Source organism: Staurois parvus, unplaced genomic scaffold (assembly GCF_062004578.1).
Source record: "Staurois parvus isolate SC_StPar_1 unplaced genomic scaffold, SC_StPar_1.0 ptg000966l, whole genome shotgun sequence".
Classification (NCBI taxonomy): domain Eukaryota; kingdom Metazoa; phylum Chordata; class Amphibia; order Anura; family Ranidae; genus Staurois; species Staurois parvus.
Genome location: NW_028318762.1, coordinates 323,298 through 342,933, shown reverse-complemented (window position 1 = coordinate 342,933; position 19,636 = coordinate 323,298). Strand labels below are relative to the sequence as shown.

The 19,636-nt window shown below is 44.0% G+C and overlaps 1 protein-coding gene across 1 annotated transcript in view; it reads left to right on the top strand.

Moving 5' to 3' along the window:
* The first annotated feature begins 5,583 nt into the window (after window positions 1-5,583).
* Window positions 5,584-19,636, top strand: part of LOC149441601 (uncharacterized) — an 89,543-nt gene continuing 75,490 nt past the window's right edge. Inside the window, exons 1-3 of the mRNA XM_089657137.1 lie at window positions 5,584-7,238; window positions 8,520-8,803; window positions 10,216-11,947. Coding sequence (XP_089513263.1) covers window positions 5,584-7,238; window positions 8,520-8,803; window positions 10,216-11,947 — 3,671 coding nt within the window. The remainder of the gene's footprint in view (window positions 7,239-8,519; window positions 8,804-10,215; window positions 11,948-19,636) is intronic.

Here is a 19,636-nt window from a genome sequence, read left to right as displayed (position 1 = left end):
ATTGTACAGCGCTGAGCAAACCCTTTGGCGCTATATAAACTCGTAGTAATAATAATAATAATAATTGTTGGTGTCATTGGGAGGAATTGTGTTCCATTGTTGGTGTCATTGGGAGGAATTGTGACCAATCATTGGTGTCATTGGGAGGAATTGTGCCCCATCATTGGTAGAGGGCACTCTTTACGTCTGGAGGAAAAGAAATTTACCCTCCAAACATGGAAAGGTTTCTTCACAGTAAGAGCTGTGAGAATGTGGAATAGACTCCCTCCAGAGTTGCTTGTGGCCAGCTCAGTGGATTGCTGTAGGAAAGTCCTGGATTCTTTCTTGGATACACAGAATATAACTGGATATAACATTTATAGGGAAAGGTGATCCCGGGAATATCCGATTGCCTCTCGGGGGATCAGGAAGGAATGTTTCCCCTGCAGGAGCAGATTGGATTGTGCTTTGCTTGGTGTTTTGCCTTCCTCTGGATCAACTGTGGGTGTAGGAGTATGACTTTTTTTTTTTTTTAATGGTTGAACTGGATGGACTTTTGTTGTTTTTCAGCCAGACTAACTATGTAACCAAATGTTCCAGCTTTTCCAGATGGGAAGAGCAATAAAATCAACGCAACGTCGCCCCAGCAAATCATATTACAACACAAACATATAAAAGCAATTATAACATTCACACATACATGGTTTTACAAGCAAAAAAAATTAATCAAAACATTTTATGGCCTTTCCCAACCTTCAAACGTGTTCTTTTCCCTGATTACAGGTACACGCTACACCACAAAAACCAGCAGACTGTATATGTAACACGGAGAATACACACAGAGATATCTACAGTACTCTGCAAAAGGCAGGTAGGGAAATATGCTGTAAATGAAGAATTCTTTCAAAAATCGAAGGGTTAATAGTTTATTTTTTATTAACAAAATGGAAAGTAAATGAAATCCAAATCCAATTGATATTTGGTGTGATTTCCCCCCCCCCCCCTTTGCCTTCTTCTAGGTAGACTTGCACCCAGTGAAGGATCTCAGCAGGTAGGTTGTTCGATGTACATCTTGGAGGACTAAGCCCAGATCTTCTGTGGATGTCGGCCGCCTCCAGTCCTTCTGTCTCCTCATGTCATTCCAGACAGACTCCATGATGTTGAGATCAGGGCTCTGTGGGGGCCAAACCATCACCTCCGGGACTCCTTGTTCTTCTTTACACTGAAGATAGTTCCTAATGACATTGGCTGTATGTTTGGGGTGGTTGTCCTGCAGAATAAATTTTGGACCAATCACACACCTCCCTGATGGTATGGCATGATGGATAGGTATCTGCCTGCATTTCTCAGCATTGAGGACACCATTGATTGGGCAACGTTGAGGGGCGTATACGCAGTGATCGAATAACATTGAGTAACGTAGACACAGTGATCGAATAACATTGAGGAGCGTAGACGCAGTGGATGGTAACATTGAGGAGCGTAGACGCAGTGGACGGTAACATTGAGGAGCGTAGACGCAGTGCACGGTAACATTGAGGAGTGTAGACGCAGTGGACGGTAACATTGAGGAGCGTAGACGCAGTGGACGGTAACATTGAGGAGCATAGAGGCAGTGGACGGTAACATTGAGGAGTGTAGACGCAGTGGACGGTAACATTGAGGAGCGTAGACGCAGTGGACGGTAACATTGAGGAGCATAGAGGCAGGGGACGGTAACATTGAGGAGCGTAGACGCAGTGGACGGTAACATTGAGGAGTGTAGACACAGTGGACGGTAACATTGAGGAGTGTAGACACAGTGGACGGTAACATTGAGGAGTGTAGACGCAGTGGACGGCAACATTGAGGAGCGTAGACGCAGTGGACAGTAACATTGAGGAGCGTAGACGCAGTGGACGGTAACATTGAGGGGCGTAGAGGCAGGGGACGGTAACATTGAGGAGTGTAGACACAGTGGACGGTAACATTGAGGAGCGTAGAGGCAGGGGACGGTAACATTGAGGAGCGTAGACGCAGTGGACGGTAACATTGAGGAGTGTAGACGCAGTGGACGGTAACATTGGAGTGTAGACGCAGTGGACGGTAACATTGAGGACCGTAGACGCAGTGGACGGTAACATTGAGGAGTGTAGACGCAGTGGACGGTAACATTGAGGAGCGTAGATGCAGTGGACGGTAACATTGAGGAGCGTAGACGCAGTGGACGGTAACATTGAGGAGTGTAGACGCAGTGGACGGTAACATTGACGAGTGTAGACGCAGTGGACGGTAACATTGAGGAGTGTAGACACAGTGGACGGTAACATTGAGGAGTGTAGACGCAGTGGACGGTAACATTGAGGAGTGTAGACGCAGTGGACGGTAACATTGAGGAGCGTAGACGCAGTGGACGGTAACATTGAGGAGTGTAGACGCAGTGGACGGTAACATTGAGGAGTGTAGACGCAGTGGACGGTAACAGTGAGGAGTGTAGACACAGTGGACGGTAACGCTGAGGAGTGTAGATGCAGTGGACGGTAACGCTGAGGAGTGTAGATGCAGTGGACGGTAACGCTGAGGAGTGTAGATGCAGTGGACGGTAACATTGAGGAGAGTAGACGCAGTGGACGGTAACATTGAGGAGCGTAGACGCAGTGGACGGTAACATTGAGGAGTGTAGACGCAGTGGACGGTAACATTGAGGAGCGTAGACGCAGTGGACGGTAACATTGAGGAGTGTAGACGCAGTGGACGGTAACAGTGAGGAGTGTAGACACAGTGGACGGTAACGCTGAGGAGTGTAGATGCAGTGATTGGGTGACGTTGATGAGAGTAAACGCAGAGGATGGATAACATTGAGAATAGATGCAATGGTCAAGTAACATTGAGGAGCGTATTACTCAGCACTGAGGACACCACTGATCCTGACCAAATCTCCAACTCCAACTCCAACTCCCCTATATATATATATATATATATATATATATTCCTCACTCGGATTAATTACTCCAGGTCGGGTATCTTTAATGCTTCCCTTCAGGGTGGGCAGGTATCTGTATTCATCTATAGAATAAAAGAGCACCTGAGTATGTGGTTGCTTGTCCGTTTCTTTAATGGGTTAATCTTCAGCAGCTATTTCCTTGCTGCCTATGATCCATGGCAATATGGCGGCGATCGGGTGGCGCATGCGCAGTTTGATACTGCACAGCCGCGATCCACGGCAAGATGGCCGCTGTTCGCGCATGCGCAGTACCGCTTTTCACGATAGAGCGGGATTTTCGCGCATGCGCGAACAGCTTTTAAATGGAAGTCTGGCTGTCACACTGCTAGTGGCGTCCATCCTCTGAAGAAGTGCTTTTTGCACGAAAGGCCTCAGGAGGAGCCAAGTAGCAAGTGTGACTTCCAGACCACTGAGACCAAGAGGAGGTCTGGTGGTCTTCGTTTTTATGCCATTGCCGGGTTAGTACTACTATTTTCCTTTCATACCTACCTGTCCGTTATTGGCTTATGGTGTATGGATATATGTGTGCATATGACCCAGGCATTATTGCTCCAATAAAGTTTTTGATAGTACCACACTATTGGCGTTCCCCTTTTTCTTTGACTCTCCTGTTGGAGAGTGCAGATATACATCTTCCATTCTTGGGGTGTCTGGAACCAAAAAAAGGGGGATCTTTGTCTTTCTACCTCTGGATCTGGAGATATTGCTACACCCAAGGCGGACGAGAGTGTTGGAGAGGGAGGATCCGTGTGGTCTCTGGAGCTGTATACCTGGCTGGTCTTTTGGAATATATCATACACAGGCGCATTTTAAATGTGCGGTCGGTGAGTGCGCAATCTTGTTATTTTCCAGTCACCTAATGAGGAGAAGACCTGCACATATTCGACTATATTATCATGAGAAAGACTTTTATATATATATTTTATACATTTCAATTTATCACTTTTTCAGCGCTGCACTATATGTTTATATTGTCTTCATTATGAGGTTTAGTGATCCCTTGAAGTGTTCCAGCAGCTGGTTTTTCTGAGCGCTCGCTTTATTCATTATCCATTCTCAGTTAACATCACATCTTTAGCTTGAAGCGGCTCTCTCTCTCTTTTTGATAAAGACAACATTGTGTTTAAGCATTCATCACTAGAAATGGGAGATATCTTTGACTTTAGATTATCCCGAATAGACATCTCAGAAGATATATATACCTCAAATCAAGAGACGGAGGACCTGAGAGGTTTATTCGTCCAATTAAAGAATGTCACCACAGCAGAGATAAAAACCTTGTGGGATATTTCCTTTCTGGATAAATATCTGAAAGAACAAATGGTCCCGAGATCCTTAAGGTGGGATGTACGTCCAGACACAGAGGATAAGACCAATTTATTAGAATGGTACCAATTCTTTAACAATGCAGGATTGGACCTCCTAAAGTTTTTGGTAACCAGGAAGAGGAAGAAACTAACACGTCTGGATAGGGAAATTAACCTTATTAGGGAGAAATTAGTATCCCTTAAGGATAATGACAGATATAAAATCGAATCTGATAAGCTAAAATTACATCTAGAAGGAGTAGAGAAGGAACAACAAAGTAAGAAAAAGAAGAAGTTCCTTAGGGACTTTAACGATTATTCCAATCAGGTGGTTTTCGATTGGCAGAAAATCAAAGACACACTCCCCCCTGAGCAGGATTCTGGGCCTCAGATCCAGGATCCAAATCATAATACAAAAGGAAATCAAAATAGGAATAAAAAGAGGAAGAAGGGCCCCAATTCAGGGAGACAGGGCCCTTATGATAACCGAGGTGGTCCCCTCCAGGATCCAAATATAGGATCCAGAGAGTACTATCCTAATATCCCCATACATTTGACTAGGGATGGGATATATAGGAACAATAATGCCCTAAGGGACAATAATTATTACCAACACCCACTCCCTCCTAGGACCCCACAGAGACCTAGGGGTGATCCATATTACTATTATCCCTCACAGAGCTCTAGGGAATATTACCATAATGGGGGAGCTCACTCTTACCCTCCTCGGGAATATGGGTTTAATAATAATCAGAACCATCATCCAAATGATTATTATAACTATAATCAGAACCGGCCTTATTACCCTAAACGTCAGGACCATAACAGATCAGGTAATAACCAGGGTAGTACCAAACCTCCGACACATCAAAACCCCTCCCAACAACAAAATCAAACTAAACAGTCTTTTTTAGGGACAGGTCAACCACGAAAAAGGAGAGACATAGAAGGGGAAAGAGAGGAGGAAGGAGAACGAGAGGATACTCCAAAAAAGAGACGGGTATAAAAGGTCAGGGTATTTATAACCTGAGTGACGTTGAGCTGACTAAGGAGGAGCTTAACCTACTGGATAAAGGGTTAAAATATACCCCTGCTACACAGATGAATAAATTTAATACTTATGTGGATGTACATAAATTTATTAGACAAATTTCCCTCAAAAAATACTTTTTTAATAGACCAAGTTTAGTGAACCAGCCTTCTTTGGGCGTGGTTCATTCTAATTTAAAGAATGCATCCACTTTCAACCCCCCTCCACAATCGCATTCCTATTTGAACGTTTTCAAGGAGAAAGTCCTGAAGGATTTAGATAATATGCCTGTAAAACGGGCGTATGATAATTCCAGTGATAGGCTGGCCATAAAAACTCTTTTGGAGAAGAAAGATCTCGTGATCAGGCCAGCTGACAAGGGTGGTGGAGTGGTGGTTTGGAAGAAGGCTGATTATATGGGTGAGGTCAGCAAGTTGTTGTCAGATGACTCCACCTATAGACCACTCCCTAGCGATCCTCTCAGTGGCTATAAGAAGTCTCTTCTAGCCATTATCCAGAAAGGTTTTGTGGATGGAATTATAAATAAGAAGGAGAAGGCTTTTCTGTGCCCTGTGGCTCCAAAACTTCCCATATTGTATATCCTCCCAAAAGTACATAAAGACCCGGTACATCCTCCAGGTCGACCAATAATCAGTGGGATAGGATCATTACTTTCCAGGATTGGGGAGTACATTGATTTCCACCTGCAACCATTAGTTACTGAAACTCCCTCATACCTTAGAGACACCAAGCAGGTCCTTAATGAAGTTGACACAATACGTATATCACCAGATATGTTTCTGGTTACAGCTGATGTCAGTTCCTTATATACCAGCATCAATCACACAGATGGCATGGAAGCTACCGACTTCTATTTAACCAATTGCAGTCGTTTATCGGGAATACAGAGGGGCTTCATTCTGGACCTGCTGCATTTTTCTATGTGTCATAATTATTTTTGGTATAATCAATCTTATTATCTACAGGTCAAGGGTGTAGCGATGGGGGCGAAGTTTGCCCCTAGCCTAGCCAACCTCTTCATGTCCAGATGGGAGGAGGATGTCATCTATGCCAGAGATTGGCCGGAGCTGGTATTATACAAGCGGTACATTGATGACATCCTCCTCCTCTGGAATGGAGAGGAAAGTGCCCTCAATAACTTCTTTACAATGTTGAACAATAACACCCTCAATATTCATTTGACATATACTTATAGTCAACACCAGATAAACTTTTTGGACCTTACGCTTAAGAAAAATAATGGGAGGATAGTTACTGAGTCCTTCTTTAAGGGATCCGACCGTAACAGCTATATTCCTGTAAGTAGCTGTCACCATCCAAATTGGCTGAGAAACATCCCGAAAGGCCAATTCACTCGGATAAGACGTAACTGCACAGATCTTGAGACCTATTGGTCCCAAGCAAATATCCTTAAGAATAGATTCCTTGAAAAAGGATATAAAGAACCCGAACTTGAGGAGTCCTTGACAAAAGTTGCTGACCTGGATAGGAGTGGGATGCTTTCACATAAACCACATAAGAAAAATGAAAAGGTGTGTCCCTTTGTAACAACTTTTTCAATACAATATAAACAGGTGGGAAAACTTATAAGGAAGAATTGGGATATTTTGAGAATGGACCCTGTCCTTTCACAAATATTACCCAACAAGCCTGAAATTATGTTTAGGAGGGCTCCGGCTATGAGAAACCGTATTGCTCCTAATGTTGTAAATCCCCCTTCAAAAATCTCTTTCTTTGGGGATTTAAAGGGATTCTATCCATGCAACAAATGTATCATATGCAGATGTGACAAATCTCGTAAGAGGAAAATAGATATGTTTACTTCAACATCAACAGGGAGGTCCTACACTATCAAGCAGTGTATAACGTGTAACAGCAAGTACGTTGTCTACCTCCTCAGTTGTCCCTGCAATAAGCAGTATGTGGGGCGGACAACTAGACGCCTAAGGGACCGTCTGCGGGAGCATGTAGCCAACATTAGAAAAGGTTATAGGGATCATTCGCTATCTAATCACTTCAGACAGTTCCATAATAGTGATCCTACTTCTTTAAGGTTTGTGGGTATAGAAATGGTATCACCACATTGGAGGGGACTTCACAAGACCAGAACAGTCTCGCAGGCCGAGACTCGCTGGGTCTACGAATTACGCACCCTTTACCCTCATGGACATAATGTGGAGGTAGACATAAACTGTTTCATTGCCAATAGCTAGGACATGAAGACTTTGTTACGTAGTATAGCGCTGTGTTTTTATCGTAATTTTATTGATTTGTTTTAGTTCGTTTTAATAGCCCCATTCAAGGTGTTTGAGTTATGGTTCCGAACTATATAGAAAGTCGGAATTATTGTGATTAGGTTTACATTGGATCACTTGATCTTTACGTATTAGTCCATAGTATAAGACGTTGTGATCTAGAATTTTGACTATTATCTATTAAGCCCCTTTAGAATGTGACCGCTTTACTGAATGATTTTGGGGCGTTTAGAAGTTTTATATGTACTTAATTTTCAGAGTTCAGTTTATCATCATTTTTATCTCTGTATGATGATACATAAGCCCCTTTGCCATGGTGTTAGTGATTTTTTTGAGAGGGCTCTTGCGGCACTTATTTTGTGCATTTCTCTATATATATATATATATATTTCTCACTTGGATTAATTACTCCAGGTCGGGCATTTCCAATGCTTTCCTTCGGGGTGGGCAGGTATCTGTATCCATCTATAGAATAAAAGAGCACCTTAGTATGTGGTTGCTTGTTCGTTTTTTAATGGGTTAATCTTCAGCAGCAGCTATTCCTTGCTGCCTATGATCCATGGCAATATGGCGGCGATTGGGTGGCGCATGCGCAGTTTGATACTGCACAGCCGCGATCCACGGCAAGATGGCCGCTATTCGCGCATGCGCAGTACCGCTTTTCACGATAGAGCGGGATTTTCGCGCATGCGCGAACAGCTTTTAAATGGAAGTCTGGCTGTCACACTGCTAGTGGCGTCCATCCTCTGAAGAAGTGCTTTTTGCACGAAAGGCCTCAGGAGGAGCCAAGTAGCAAGTGTGACTTCCAGACCACTGAGACCAAGAGGAGGTCTGGTGGTCTTTGTTTTTATGCCATTGCCGGGTTAGTACTACTATTTTCCTTTCATACCTACCTGTCCGTTATTGGCTTATGGTGTGTGGATATATGTGTGCATATGACCCAGGCATTATTGCTCCAATAAAGTTTTTGATAGTACCACACTATTGGCGTTCCCCTTTTTCTTTGACTCTCCTGTTGGAGAGTGCAGATACACATCTTCCATTCTTGGGGTGTCTGGAACCAAAAAAAGGGGGATCTCTGTCTTTCTACCTTTGGATCTGGAGATATTGCTACACCCAAGGCGGACGAGAGTGTTGGAGAGGGAGGATCCGTGTGGTCTCTGGAGCTGTATACCTGGCTGGTCTTTTGGAATATATCATACACAGGCGCATTTTAAATGTGCGGTCGGTGAGTGCGCAATCTTGTTATTTTCCAGTCACCTAATGAGGAGAAGACCTGCACATATTTGACGATATTATCATGAGAAAGACTTTTATATATATATTTTATACATTTCATTTTATTACATTTTCAGCGCTGCACTATATGTATATATTGTCTCTATTATGAGGTTTAGTGATCCCTTGAAGTGTTCCAGCAGCTGGTTTTTCTGAGCGCTCGCTTTATTCATTATCCATGTATATAACCCATGCCCATTAATACTTTTGTTCTGGTGAGTGTAGACCAGTCCCAAGGGTGGATTATCTTTCACAAATTCATGCACTACTGTCCGTCACGGATATACCACACGTGCCATTAATAGGCACTCTCTGAGTTGGTACTCTCACACCAAGGACATTCCATTATTCAGGAATGATTAGAGGAACTTATTTTAGCACCATTTACCATTTTACATCATTATTGCAATTCTTTGCACTTTTTGGATTTTCCATGCATTCATTATTGATCACATGCATTTATAGCGCTGCACTATGACTGTAACATAGAATAGTTACATGATTACAGAGAAGGAAGATATGGAATTATATTGGGAACTTAGAACTAGACATTCCAAATTATTTGAGATATAAGTGTGAAAATGTTTAACATTTGAAAATAGAATGTATGACATTCATTAGTAAATGCATTAGTTGTCTGATCATTTTGGAGAAACAGAAAAAAAAAAATAAAATAAAATAAAAAATAATATAGGTGTACTAATTATGTTACAATCTAAGTATTCTCTTTTGCTAACAGGAAAACGCCAATGGTACAAAGCCCATGCTTGTGTGCCATCTAGTGAACATATCCGGTATTGCACCTAAAAATGTGCCAGACAGGATTCCACATTTACTAAAAGCAAAGTACACGTTCGTCAATGAGATTGCTAGACGCCACTCAGAGACTGACAGGTCTTCATTGATTTAACTTAGTCTGCCTGAAAGTTCAGAGTCTGATAGTAGACTCACGTCTTAGTAAATCAGGGCCTGTGTGTCATACGTCACATAAGTGGCAGCAGTGTGAACTGGAGCTTATAAAAAGCCCCATGATGGGAGTTAGTGGGAAGGGCCCAGAACCATAGGAAAGGGCACATGGACCAGTAGAAAGGATCCTGAGACCAATGGAAAGGGCCCCAGTGGTCAGAGAGACTCTTCATGGTTTCTTGCACAGGGGTCCTGAAGGTTATAATTACACCTCTGCTCTGGCTGGTGTGTCCATAGATTGGATGCTTCCACAATCCTCCAGTATTTCATGAGATATCTTCTGTTAGTATTTATACAACAGAGCTAGAAATATTATATTCTAACTATAAACCTGAAGAATGGAACCCTATCTCATGTGTGTATGAGGAATAAAATATTTTCTTTTCTCTCATAAAGACTTCAGAAAGGAACACAAAGTGTCTATGAAAGAGGAATTCCAGAAGATTAAAGAATATAATTCCTGTAGGGGGAAAGATGTTCATCTACAGGAAAGATACATCAAGTTACCAATGAGAAAAGGACCCCAGAATAAAAAGGGAAAAGAACAAGAACTAAGGAGTTCAGGCATAAGACATCTACAGACCATGGAGAAAAGACCTTCTGATGGATCCTCCCCAACCACAATCCAGGCCCTCTTTGACCCTGATGAAGTTGGTTGTATCCCTAAGATTGTGGTGTTAGAAGGACCTGCTGGGATTGGTAAAACAATGACCTCCAAGAAGATCATCCTGGACTGGGCCTCTGGGAATCTCTACCAAGACAAGTTTGACTTTCTGTTTTATCTGAGCTGTAGAGAAATCAACACCATCCCTGGAAACATAAGCCTTGCGGGACTTTTATCCAGAGCCTGCGGACCAGAGAGTTCATATGACCTGGTGTCTCTTCTAGAGGATCCTGAAAGTCAAAGAAAACTTCTCTTTGTAGTTGATGGGTTTGATGAGCTGAGTTTGACTCTGGAGGAGAAATCTGAGGTTTGTCATGACGTTTTAAAAGAAAACCACAAAGAAATAATTCTCCAAAGATTGCTCAGGAGACAGGTTCTCCCACATTCTTCTCTGATCATCACCACGAGGTCACTGGCCATGGAGAAACTTAACACATTCATTGATGATTACCGCAATGTGGAAATCCAGGGGTTTACAAGGAACGATCGAGAGGAATATGTCCGTCAATTCTTTGGAAATAAGGAAGATGCAGACAAGGTTCTCAGTATAATAAAAGACAATGAAGTTCTGTACACCATGTGTGCCGTCCCCATCACATGCTGGATTGTCTGCACTGTAATGAAACAAGAAATAGAAAAAGATTTGGGTGTAATTCAGTGTAAAACGACAACTTCAATTTACCTTCTCTACCTGGAGGTTCTAATAACCCATCACAGCAAGGAGCAGTCTGTACGCAGGAAACAAACCTGTCTGAAGAAGCTGTGTGCTCTGGCCAATCAGGGAGTTCTGCAGCAACAAATCTTATTTGAGAAGAAAGATCTAGAAAGACATGGACTTTCTCTGTCTGAGGTGGAGTCTGTATTTCTGAATGAGAACATCTTTCATTGGGACATCCGCACCCAGACCTGCTACAGCTTCATCCACCTGAGTGTACAGGAGTTCCTTGCTGCTCTGTATTATGGGCTGGATGATGGGTCTGGGTCTATGGAAGGTACTTTCCTCCCGGAGATCTGTAAAGGGGAATCACTCCGTGGCTTCAGTTCACGTTACTCACATTTATCATTAGCTGCACAATTCCTGTTTGGTCTCCTAAATGAAGATCAGGTGAAGACATTCTCAGAGATCACAGGAATCAACATCTCACTCCGAGCCAGACCTGCCATGATAAAATGGGCCATGAAGGACATTGATCGGGATCTCTATACTCTGACCATCTTCTGTCTGTATGAGACTCAGGATGAGGACTTCATTAGGAGCGTCATGTCTGGTTGTTCACGTCTGAGGTTGTGGGGCTCATATACTGATCACTTCTTGAAGAACAGTAATTATTCCAAGGAGCTGAGATATTGCTTGAAGGCTTTGAAGAGAGAAACTTTTCAGTCTTTATCTTTTGAATGGCTCCCTGTGGATCCGGAGTGCCAGAAAATGCTGTCTCCATTCCTACACAGGTGTCAGGAGGTCAGGTAAGTGAGTGTGAGGATATCCTAACTGAATGTAGAGAATGGGCAGGAACCTGCATACAGTATAACGGGGATTATCAGACATGTTCTCCATCTACCACACGTGTTAGAAGTCCTGGGAACTCATTCTTTCCTCAGTCCTCTGCCTGGGTCACACTGGTGGGATCTTTCCAGCGACATTCTGGTGACATGTAAAGTCGCAGGTGAAATGAAAACACACAGATTTTATGGGGTTCTCTCTTAATTGCATAAGAATGTATAAAAAAATTGACAATTGCACGGTTGTGCAGCGCTGCACCCAGATGAAATTTCCGTCCTTTTTTTTCCCCACGAATAGAGCTTTCTTTCGGTGGTATTTGATCCCCTGTGCAGTTCTTATTTGTACTATAAGCAAAAGAAAAATGAAAATTTTGAGGAAAAAAATATTTTTTACTTTTTCCTATTAAACATGTCCAGTACAAAAAGTAAAAAAAAAAAATCAAATTTTGTCATAAAATTACACTAAAATGTCCCCCGCTCCGTGTCCCCCGCTCCGTGTCTCCCGCTCCGTGTCTTCGCTGAGAAATCCTGATACGTGTAAATTAATTGGTTTATGTGAAAGTTATAGCATTTACAAATGGCGGGATAGATAATGGGATGTTATTTTTTACTAGTAATGGTGTCGATCAGTGACTTATAGTAGGACTGCGGCAGACATTCTGACACTAGGGGGGGAGGGAACTGACTTGGTGTCACTGACATCCCCAGTGACACCAGTACAGTCATCAGTGCTAAAAAAAAGCCCCGACACTTTACTAACGGCACTGGGGAGGAAGGGGTTAACATGAGGGGTGATCAAAGGGTTAACTGTGTGCTGGGTGTATGTTACTAGGGGGCGGGATGTGTGTTACTAGGGGGTGGGGGTTGTTCTAGGGGGTGGGGTGTGTGTTGCTAGGGGGTGGGGTGTGTGTTGCTAGGGGGTGGGGTGTGTGTTACTTTTGGTTGGGGGATGTTACTAATGGGTGGGGGAATGTTTCTAAGGGTGGGAGTTGTTCTAGGGGGTGGGGTGTGTGTTACTAGGGGTAGGGGGTGTTACTAGGGGGAGGGGTGTGTGTTACTAGGGGTGGGGGTGTTACTAGGGGGCGGTGTGTGTGTTAATAGGGGGTGGGGTGTGTTACTAGGGGGGCAGGGTGTGTGTTACTAGGGGTGGGGGTATTACTAGGGGGCGAATAATCACCTGCTGGGACCTGGTGATTGACGTCCATGGCCATGAATGGCTGCGTGTGTAGGGCGTGTGTGTGGCTCACGTGTCCCCTCCCGTACTCAGAACTCCAAAGTCCTGTGTATACATACATTATTTTGCACCCCCGTGTCACCCTGTAGCAGTATATCGGACATACGGCGGGGGGAGGCGGTTATAATGTTTCTGGTTACATTGATTGGAATGTATTTTTGGAGGGAACATGACATCATGGGGTGGGGCCATTTTCCTTCTCTCTGATTGGTGGATGGTTTTCTCCAGTCTCTGTCCCTGATGAAGGGGTCCTGCGTGACTCGGAAATGTCTCCTTGCTGGAACTATGTGATGGATCAATTAAACGTTTGGAGCCGTATTGGTGATCCTCGGTGTGCTGGTGACATTCTCCCTCGCTGATTCTATTGGCTTCCAGCCGACGGTCGCTGCCCCGCCCACTTATACACACCGCCATTTGTAACGCAGGAACGTGTGCGTTTGGATTGGACACTCGCATTTTGAAAAAACATGCCACACCCCATGACTGAAATGTTCTAGAGTGACTTTGGGGCATTTATTGCACGCAGGGCATCCCATTCAGGTGAAGGCCATGCGTGTTTATTCTTGAAAACACGCCAAACATACAAGTGAGAACACGCGTGTCTGCTATGCTCAGCTGTGAATGGAATGTGCTTGGGAGGAAGTTATTCGGCATGACCAGGGAGGAGAGGTGAGGGTTAAACAACAACAACCCTGACCCATCAAAGTCACTTGGGAAGGCTTCTTCTCAGTAAAGTGGCCCTGAAGTGGCCCCTGGTCACCGGGAAGTTGGAGAGCAAAGTGGAGCTGGAAGTCGCTGTGACTTTCATGTCAGGAGAGTGAGAACCAGAGCTAAATGGCCGATCCACAGATATCACCTGATACAGGACTTCTGGGAGAATTCCACCGTTTACATTGGATTAACCCTTTCCCTGCCCCTCCCCCAATTATACCATTCATCACATACATGATCACATGCCACCCACATGTACCCCATCCCCCAAAACTCTACATGTACTTGTAGCAGAGGATCTGGAGGATACAAAGATAGTCTTTGTGTGAAGGATTTACAATTTGTGCCGAAGTCACCAAAATTCTCGGCAATGTTTGTAATGTGTGAGATGTCAGCTTCCATCTGTGGCCTTTCACAGGGTGAATGTAACATTCCCTGACATTCCATCCTAAGAGAACATCGTCCTAAGAACATTCGACCAGAAGAGCGAATAATGTGTGGAAGAGCTGAGCTCCGTGTATGGAGATTCCTGAGCTCCCCACTGGCAGTGTCATAGATCCCATACTGCAGAGGAGACCGCCATACCGAATCCAGGAGATCGATCTCTGTGCATTGTATGTCCTGTATAGGAGATCGATCTCTGTACATTGTGTGTCCTGTATAGGAGATCGATCTCTGTACATTGTGTGTCCTGTATAGGAGATCGATCTCTGTACATTGTGTGTCCTGTATAGGAGATCGATCTCTGTACATTGTGTGTCCTGTATAGGAGATCGATCTCTGTACATTGTGTGTCCTGTATAGGAGATCAATCTCTGTGCATTGTATGTCCTGTATAGGAGATCTATACAGGACACACAATGTACAGAGATCGATCTCCTATACAGGACATACAATGTACAGAGATCGATCTCCTATACAGGACATACAATGCACAGAGATTGATCTCCTATACAGGACACACAATGTACAGAGATCGGAGATCGATCTCTGTACATTGTGTGTCCTGTAGAGGAGATCGATCTCTGTACATTGTGTGTCCTGTATAGGAGATCGATCTCTGTACATTGTGTGTCCTGTATAGGAGATCGATCTCTGTACATTGTGTGTCCTGTATAGGAGATCGATCTCTGTACATTGTGTGTCCTGTATAGGAGATCGATCTCTGTGCATTGTATGTCCTGTATAGGAGATCGATCTCTGTACATTGTGTGTCCTGTACAGGAGATCGATCTCTGTACGTTGTATGTCCCGTATAGGAGATCGATCTCTGTACATTGTATGTCCTGTATAGGAGATCGATCTCTGTACATTGTATGTCCTGTATAGGAGATCGATCTCTGTACATTGTATGTCCTGTATAGGAGATCGATCTCTGTACATTGTATGTCCTGTATAGGAGATCGATCTCTGTACATTGTATGTTCTGTATAGGAGATCGATCTCTGTACATTGTATGTTCTGTATAGGAGATCGATCTCTGTACATTGTATGTCCTGTATAGGAGATCGATCTCTGTACATTGTATGTTCTGTATAGGAGATCGATCTCTGTACATTGTATGTTCTGTATAGGGCAGGGGTCTGCAACCTTTAAGACATAAATAGCCACTTGGACCCGTTTCCGAGAGGGAAAAAAAGACTGGGAGCCGCAAAACCATTGCAACATTTAAAACAAATCCGACACTGCATATATTGCAAAAAGCGCTCTGGTCATGAAGGGGGTTTAAGGGCCCAGTAAGCAAAGGGTTAATCAGGGCCACAGTGTATCGTCATAATCACAATCATAGCCTTAGGTCAGTGGTGGGCAACCTTTTTTTTCAACTGAGCCAAATCTCGCCAAAACCACGATTGAAATTTATTTTGAGAGCCACATTTTTAAAACTGAAAATACATCCCCCATATAGTAATTCATCTCCCATATAGTAATTCATCCCCCATATAGTAATTCATCCTCCATAGTAATTCATCCCCCATATAGTAATGCATCCCCCATATAGTAATTCATCCCCCATATAGTAATTCATCCCCCATATAGTAATTCATCCCTCATATAGTAATTCATCCCCCATATTAATTCATCCCCCATAGTAATTCATCCCCCACATAGTAATTCATCCCCCACATAGTAATTCATCCCCCATATAGTAATTCATCCCCCATATAGTAATTCATCCCTCATAGTAATTCATCCCCCATTGTAATTCATCCCCCATATAGTAATTCATCCCCCATATAGTAATTCATCCCCCATATAGTAATTCATCCCCCACATAGTAATTCATCCCCCACATAGTAATTCATCCCCCACAGTAATTCATCCCACATAGTAATTCATCCCCCATATAGTAATTCATCCCCCATAGTATCTCATCCCCCACATAGTAATTCATCCCCCATATAGTAATTCATCCCCCATAGTAATTCATCCCCCATATAGTAATTCATCCCCCATATAGTAATTCATCCCCCATAGTACTATTCCCCCCCAAGTAGTAAGCCAAGTCCCCCCTGTGTCAATTCACTTACCTTTGCTCCGCGCGTTCCTCTCGCCGTTCCGGTCTTCAGGGCGGACTGTGAGAGGAGAGGAGTTTGTCACGCTGCCCCGCCTACATCCTGTCAGCCAATGTTTGCCACGCTCCGCGGGCCGGATTAAATATGTAAAGAGCCGCGGCTTGCCGACCACTGAGCTACGGCAACCCTATTGCCTGTCACCTGGTGGGCAGTGTGCTCCGGAGCCGCAGCAAAGGTGAAAAAAAGCCGCGGGTTGCCAACACCCGGTATAGGAGATCGATCTCTGTACATTGTATGTCCTGTATAGGAGATCGATCTCTGTACATTGTATGTCCTGTATAGGAGATCGATCTCTGTACATTGTATGTCCTGTATAGGAGTTTGATCTCTGTACATTGTATGTCCTGTATAGGAGATCGATCTCTGTACATTGCATGTTCTGTATAGGAGATCGATCTCTGTACATTGTATGTCCTGTATAGGAGATCGATCTCTGTACATTGTATGTCCTGTATAGGAGATCGATCTCTGTACATTGTACGTCCTGTATAGGAGATCGATCTCTGTACATTGTATGTCCTGTATAGGAGATCGATCTCTGTACATTGTATGTCCTGTATAGGAGATCGATCTCTGTACATTGTATGTCCTGTATAGGAGATCGATCTCTGTACATTGTATGTCCTGTATAGGAAATCGATCTCTGTACATTGTATGTTCTGTATAGGAGATCGCTCTCTGTATATTGTATGTTCTGTATAGGAGATCGATCTCTGTACATTGTATGTCCTGTATAGGAGATCGATCTCTGTACATTGTATGTCCCGTATAGGAGATCGCTCTCTGTATATTGTATGTTCTGTATAGGAGATCGATCTCTGTACGTTGTATGTCCTGTATAGGAGATCAATCTCTGTACATTGTATGTCCTGTATAGGAGATCGATCTCTGTACATTGTATGTCCCGTATAGGAGATCGATCTCTGTAGTAGACAATTCAGTACACTTAATATTTGTCTTCTGACCATCAGCTCCATCTAGTGGCCATAATGCAGTATTTTCCGGATTCACTCTCTTCTTATGACTGGAGATAAAATCTTCTCTAACTCTTCAGGTTGAATGTAATTGGGACGATTTCCTCTTCTGATCGAATGTTAGGGAATGTCACATTCACCCTATAAAAGGCAACATTCACACAGATTCCACACATCACTGAGATGATTTGTGACTTTTGTGTAAATATTGAGCCATTCACAGGGCCCTTCTATAAATCGCCCCGACAATGATTTCTAGGGCACACACACCATCCAATCTCCAATCTCTCCATTAAATCCAGTATAAAGGACGAGGCTGTGTGGAGATAATAAATCACAAATCTGTCCAAAGGTCGATCTCGTGAAATGGTGAGAAACTCGGCCGGACGGTTCCCTCTTCATTCCCCCTTTTCCTATCTTCCAATATACAGCACAGACCCCCAGAATGTGTTGATGAATGGAACCTCTTGTGTAGGTAGTCCGGAGATCCTGTATATACAGTACATATATATATATATATATATATATATATCAGGGACATCGAACGTTATATCTAGAGTGTGACTTCAAAGATCGGTCATAGCCACCAATGACATCAGGACCAGCATGAGAGTGTAGAGCCGGAGGGAAGGCAGCCATGTGGGAGGGAAATGTTGGGTGTTACAACCATGAAGCCCATTAGCTGTGCCCTGTGCACTCGTGAACTCAGCACACACACAGACCCCATTCCTGCAAGGGGACTGGAGGCAGAGAGAATTATATTTGCCGAGTCTGATACATGGTTGTAACCCCAATTAGATGGTTCCAGGATGTCTGATACACCCTTTCATCTGGCTGGGTTGTAGAACTATAACTCCTTCACTTGATATGAAACCTTATCTCAGAGTCGCTGTGAAACGTACATCCCACTTAACTCACTTTTTCATACAAATTCATAAATCCCGGCAGGAACAAGGTACAATAAAACAAAGCATATTCAGATAGGTCATTTTAATACGAGTTACCTGACACCTTACACCCCTATGTGGAGTCTACACAAGAGTAGAAAGCAATATCTTTTATTTCATCACAAAAAGATATGTCATATTTGGTGTCTGGACATTCATAATATGCTTCTGCATATTAATCTACCAATGTCTAGGCTGCTACAGGTACCTATGGAAGGTTATTGATAGAGATGAGCGAAGAAATGAAAAATTTGATTCGACTGATTCGGCAAATTCGTGGACAATATTCGATTCGAGTCGAATAAATTCGCTGTGAATTTAACTTCAAAAAGGGTGTTTCTAGGCTTCAGAGAGCCTTTATATTAGTGCAGAACACTGTACCTTTAATTTAAATGCCCTTGGAGTCTGCTGGGGAAGAGAAATAATACTGTCAGTCAGTATGACATGCAGATGAGTGCCGTCGATCTTAGAATCACTGCACACTTCACTCATTTGGCCAGTCACGGGGCCAAAACCAGAGTGTGGAGCCACAGTGTGGCGGTGGAGGCAGCAGCAATGGGAGGCCATACAGCAACATATGACAAAATGGAACCCAGCAGGAGTGTGAGGAGACCTGAAAGTGGCACATGGCAGAGTGGAAGCAATGGGAGGCCGTACAGGGACCCAGGTCACACTGTGGGCCCAGCAGCAGCGTGACCAGGCGGTACGGGGGCCCATGGCCGATATGGGGCCTGGCGGCACCTATGGGAGGCCGCTAATCTGCCAGCAACCTATGACAAAATGGACAACCGCAGGAGTGTGAGGAGATTTCAAAGTGGCACATGGCAGAGTGGAAGCAATGGGAGGCCGTACAGGGACCCAGGTCACACTGTGGGACCAGCAGCAGCGTGACCAGGAGGTACGGGGGCCCATGGCCGATATGGGGCCTGGCGGCACCTATGGAAGGCCGCTAATCTGCCAGCAACCTATGACAAAATGGAAAACTGCAGGAGTGTGAGGAGACCTCAAAGTGGCACATGGCAGAGTGGAAGCAATGGGAGGCCGTACAGGGACCCAGGTCACACTGTGGGCTCAGCAGCAGCGTGACCAGGCGGTACGGGGGCCCATGGCCGATTTGGGGCCTGGCGGCACCTATGGGAGGCCCGTAATCTGCCAGCACCCTATGACAAAATGGAACCCTGGGCTGGGGCAGGCAGAACCGCCGTATCTTTATC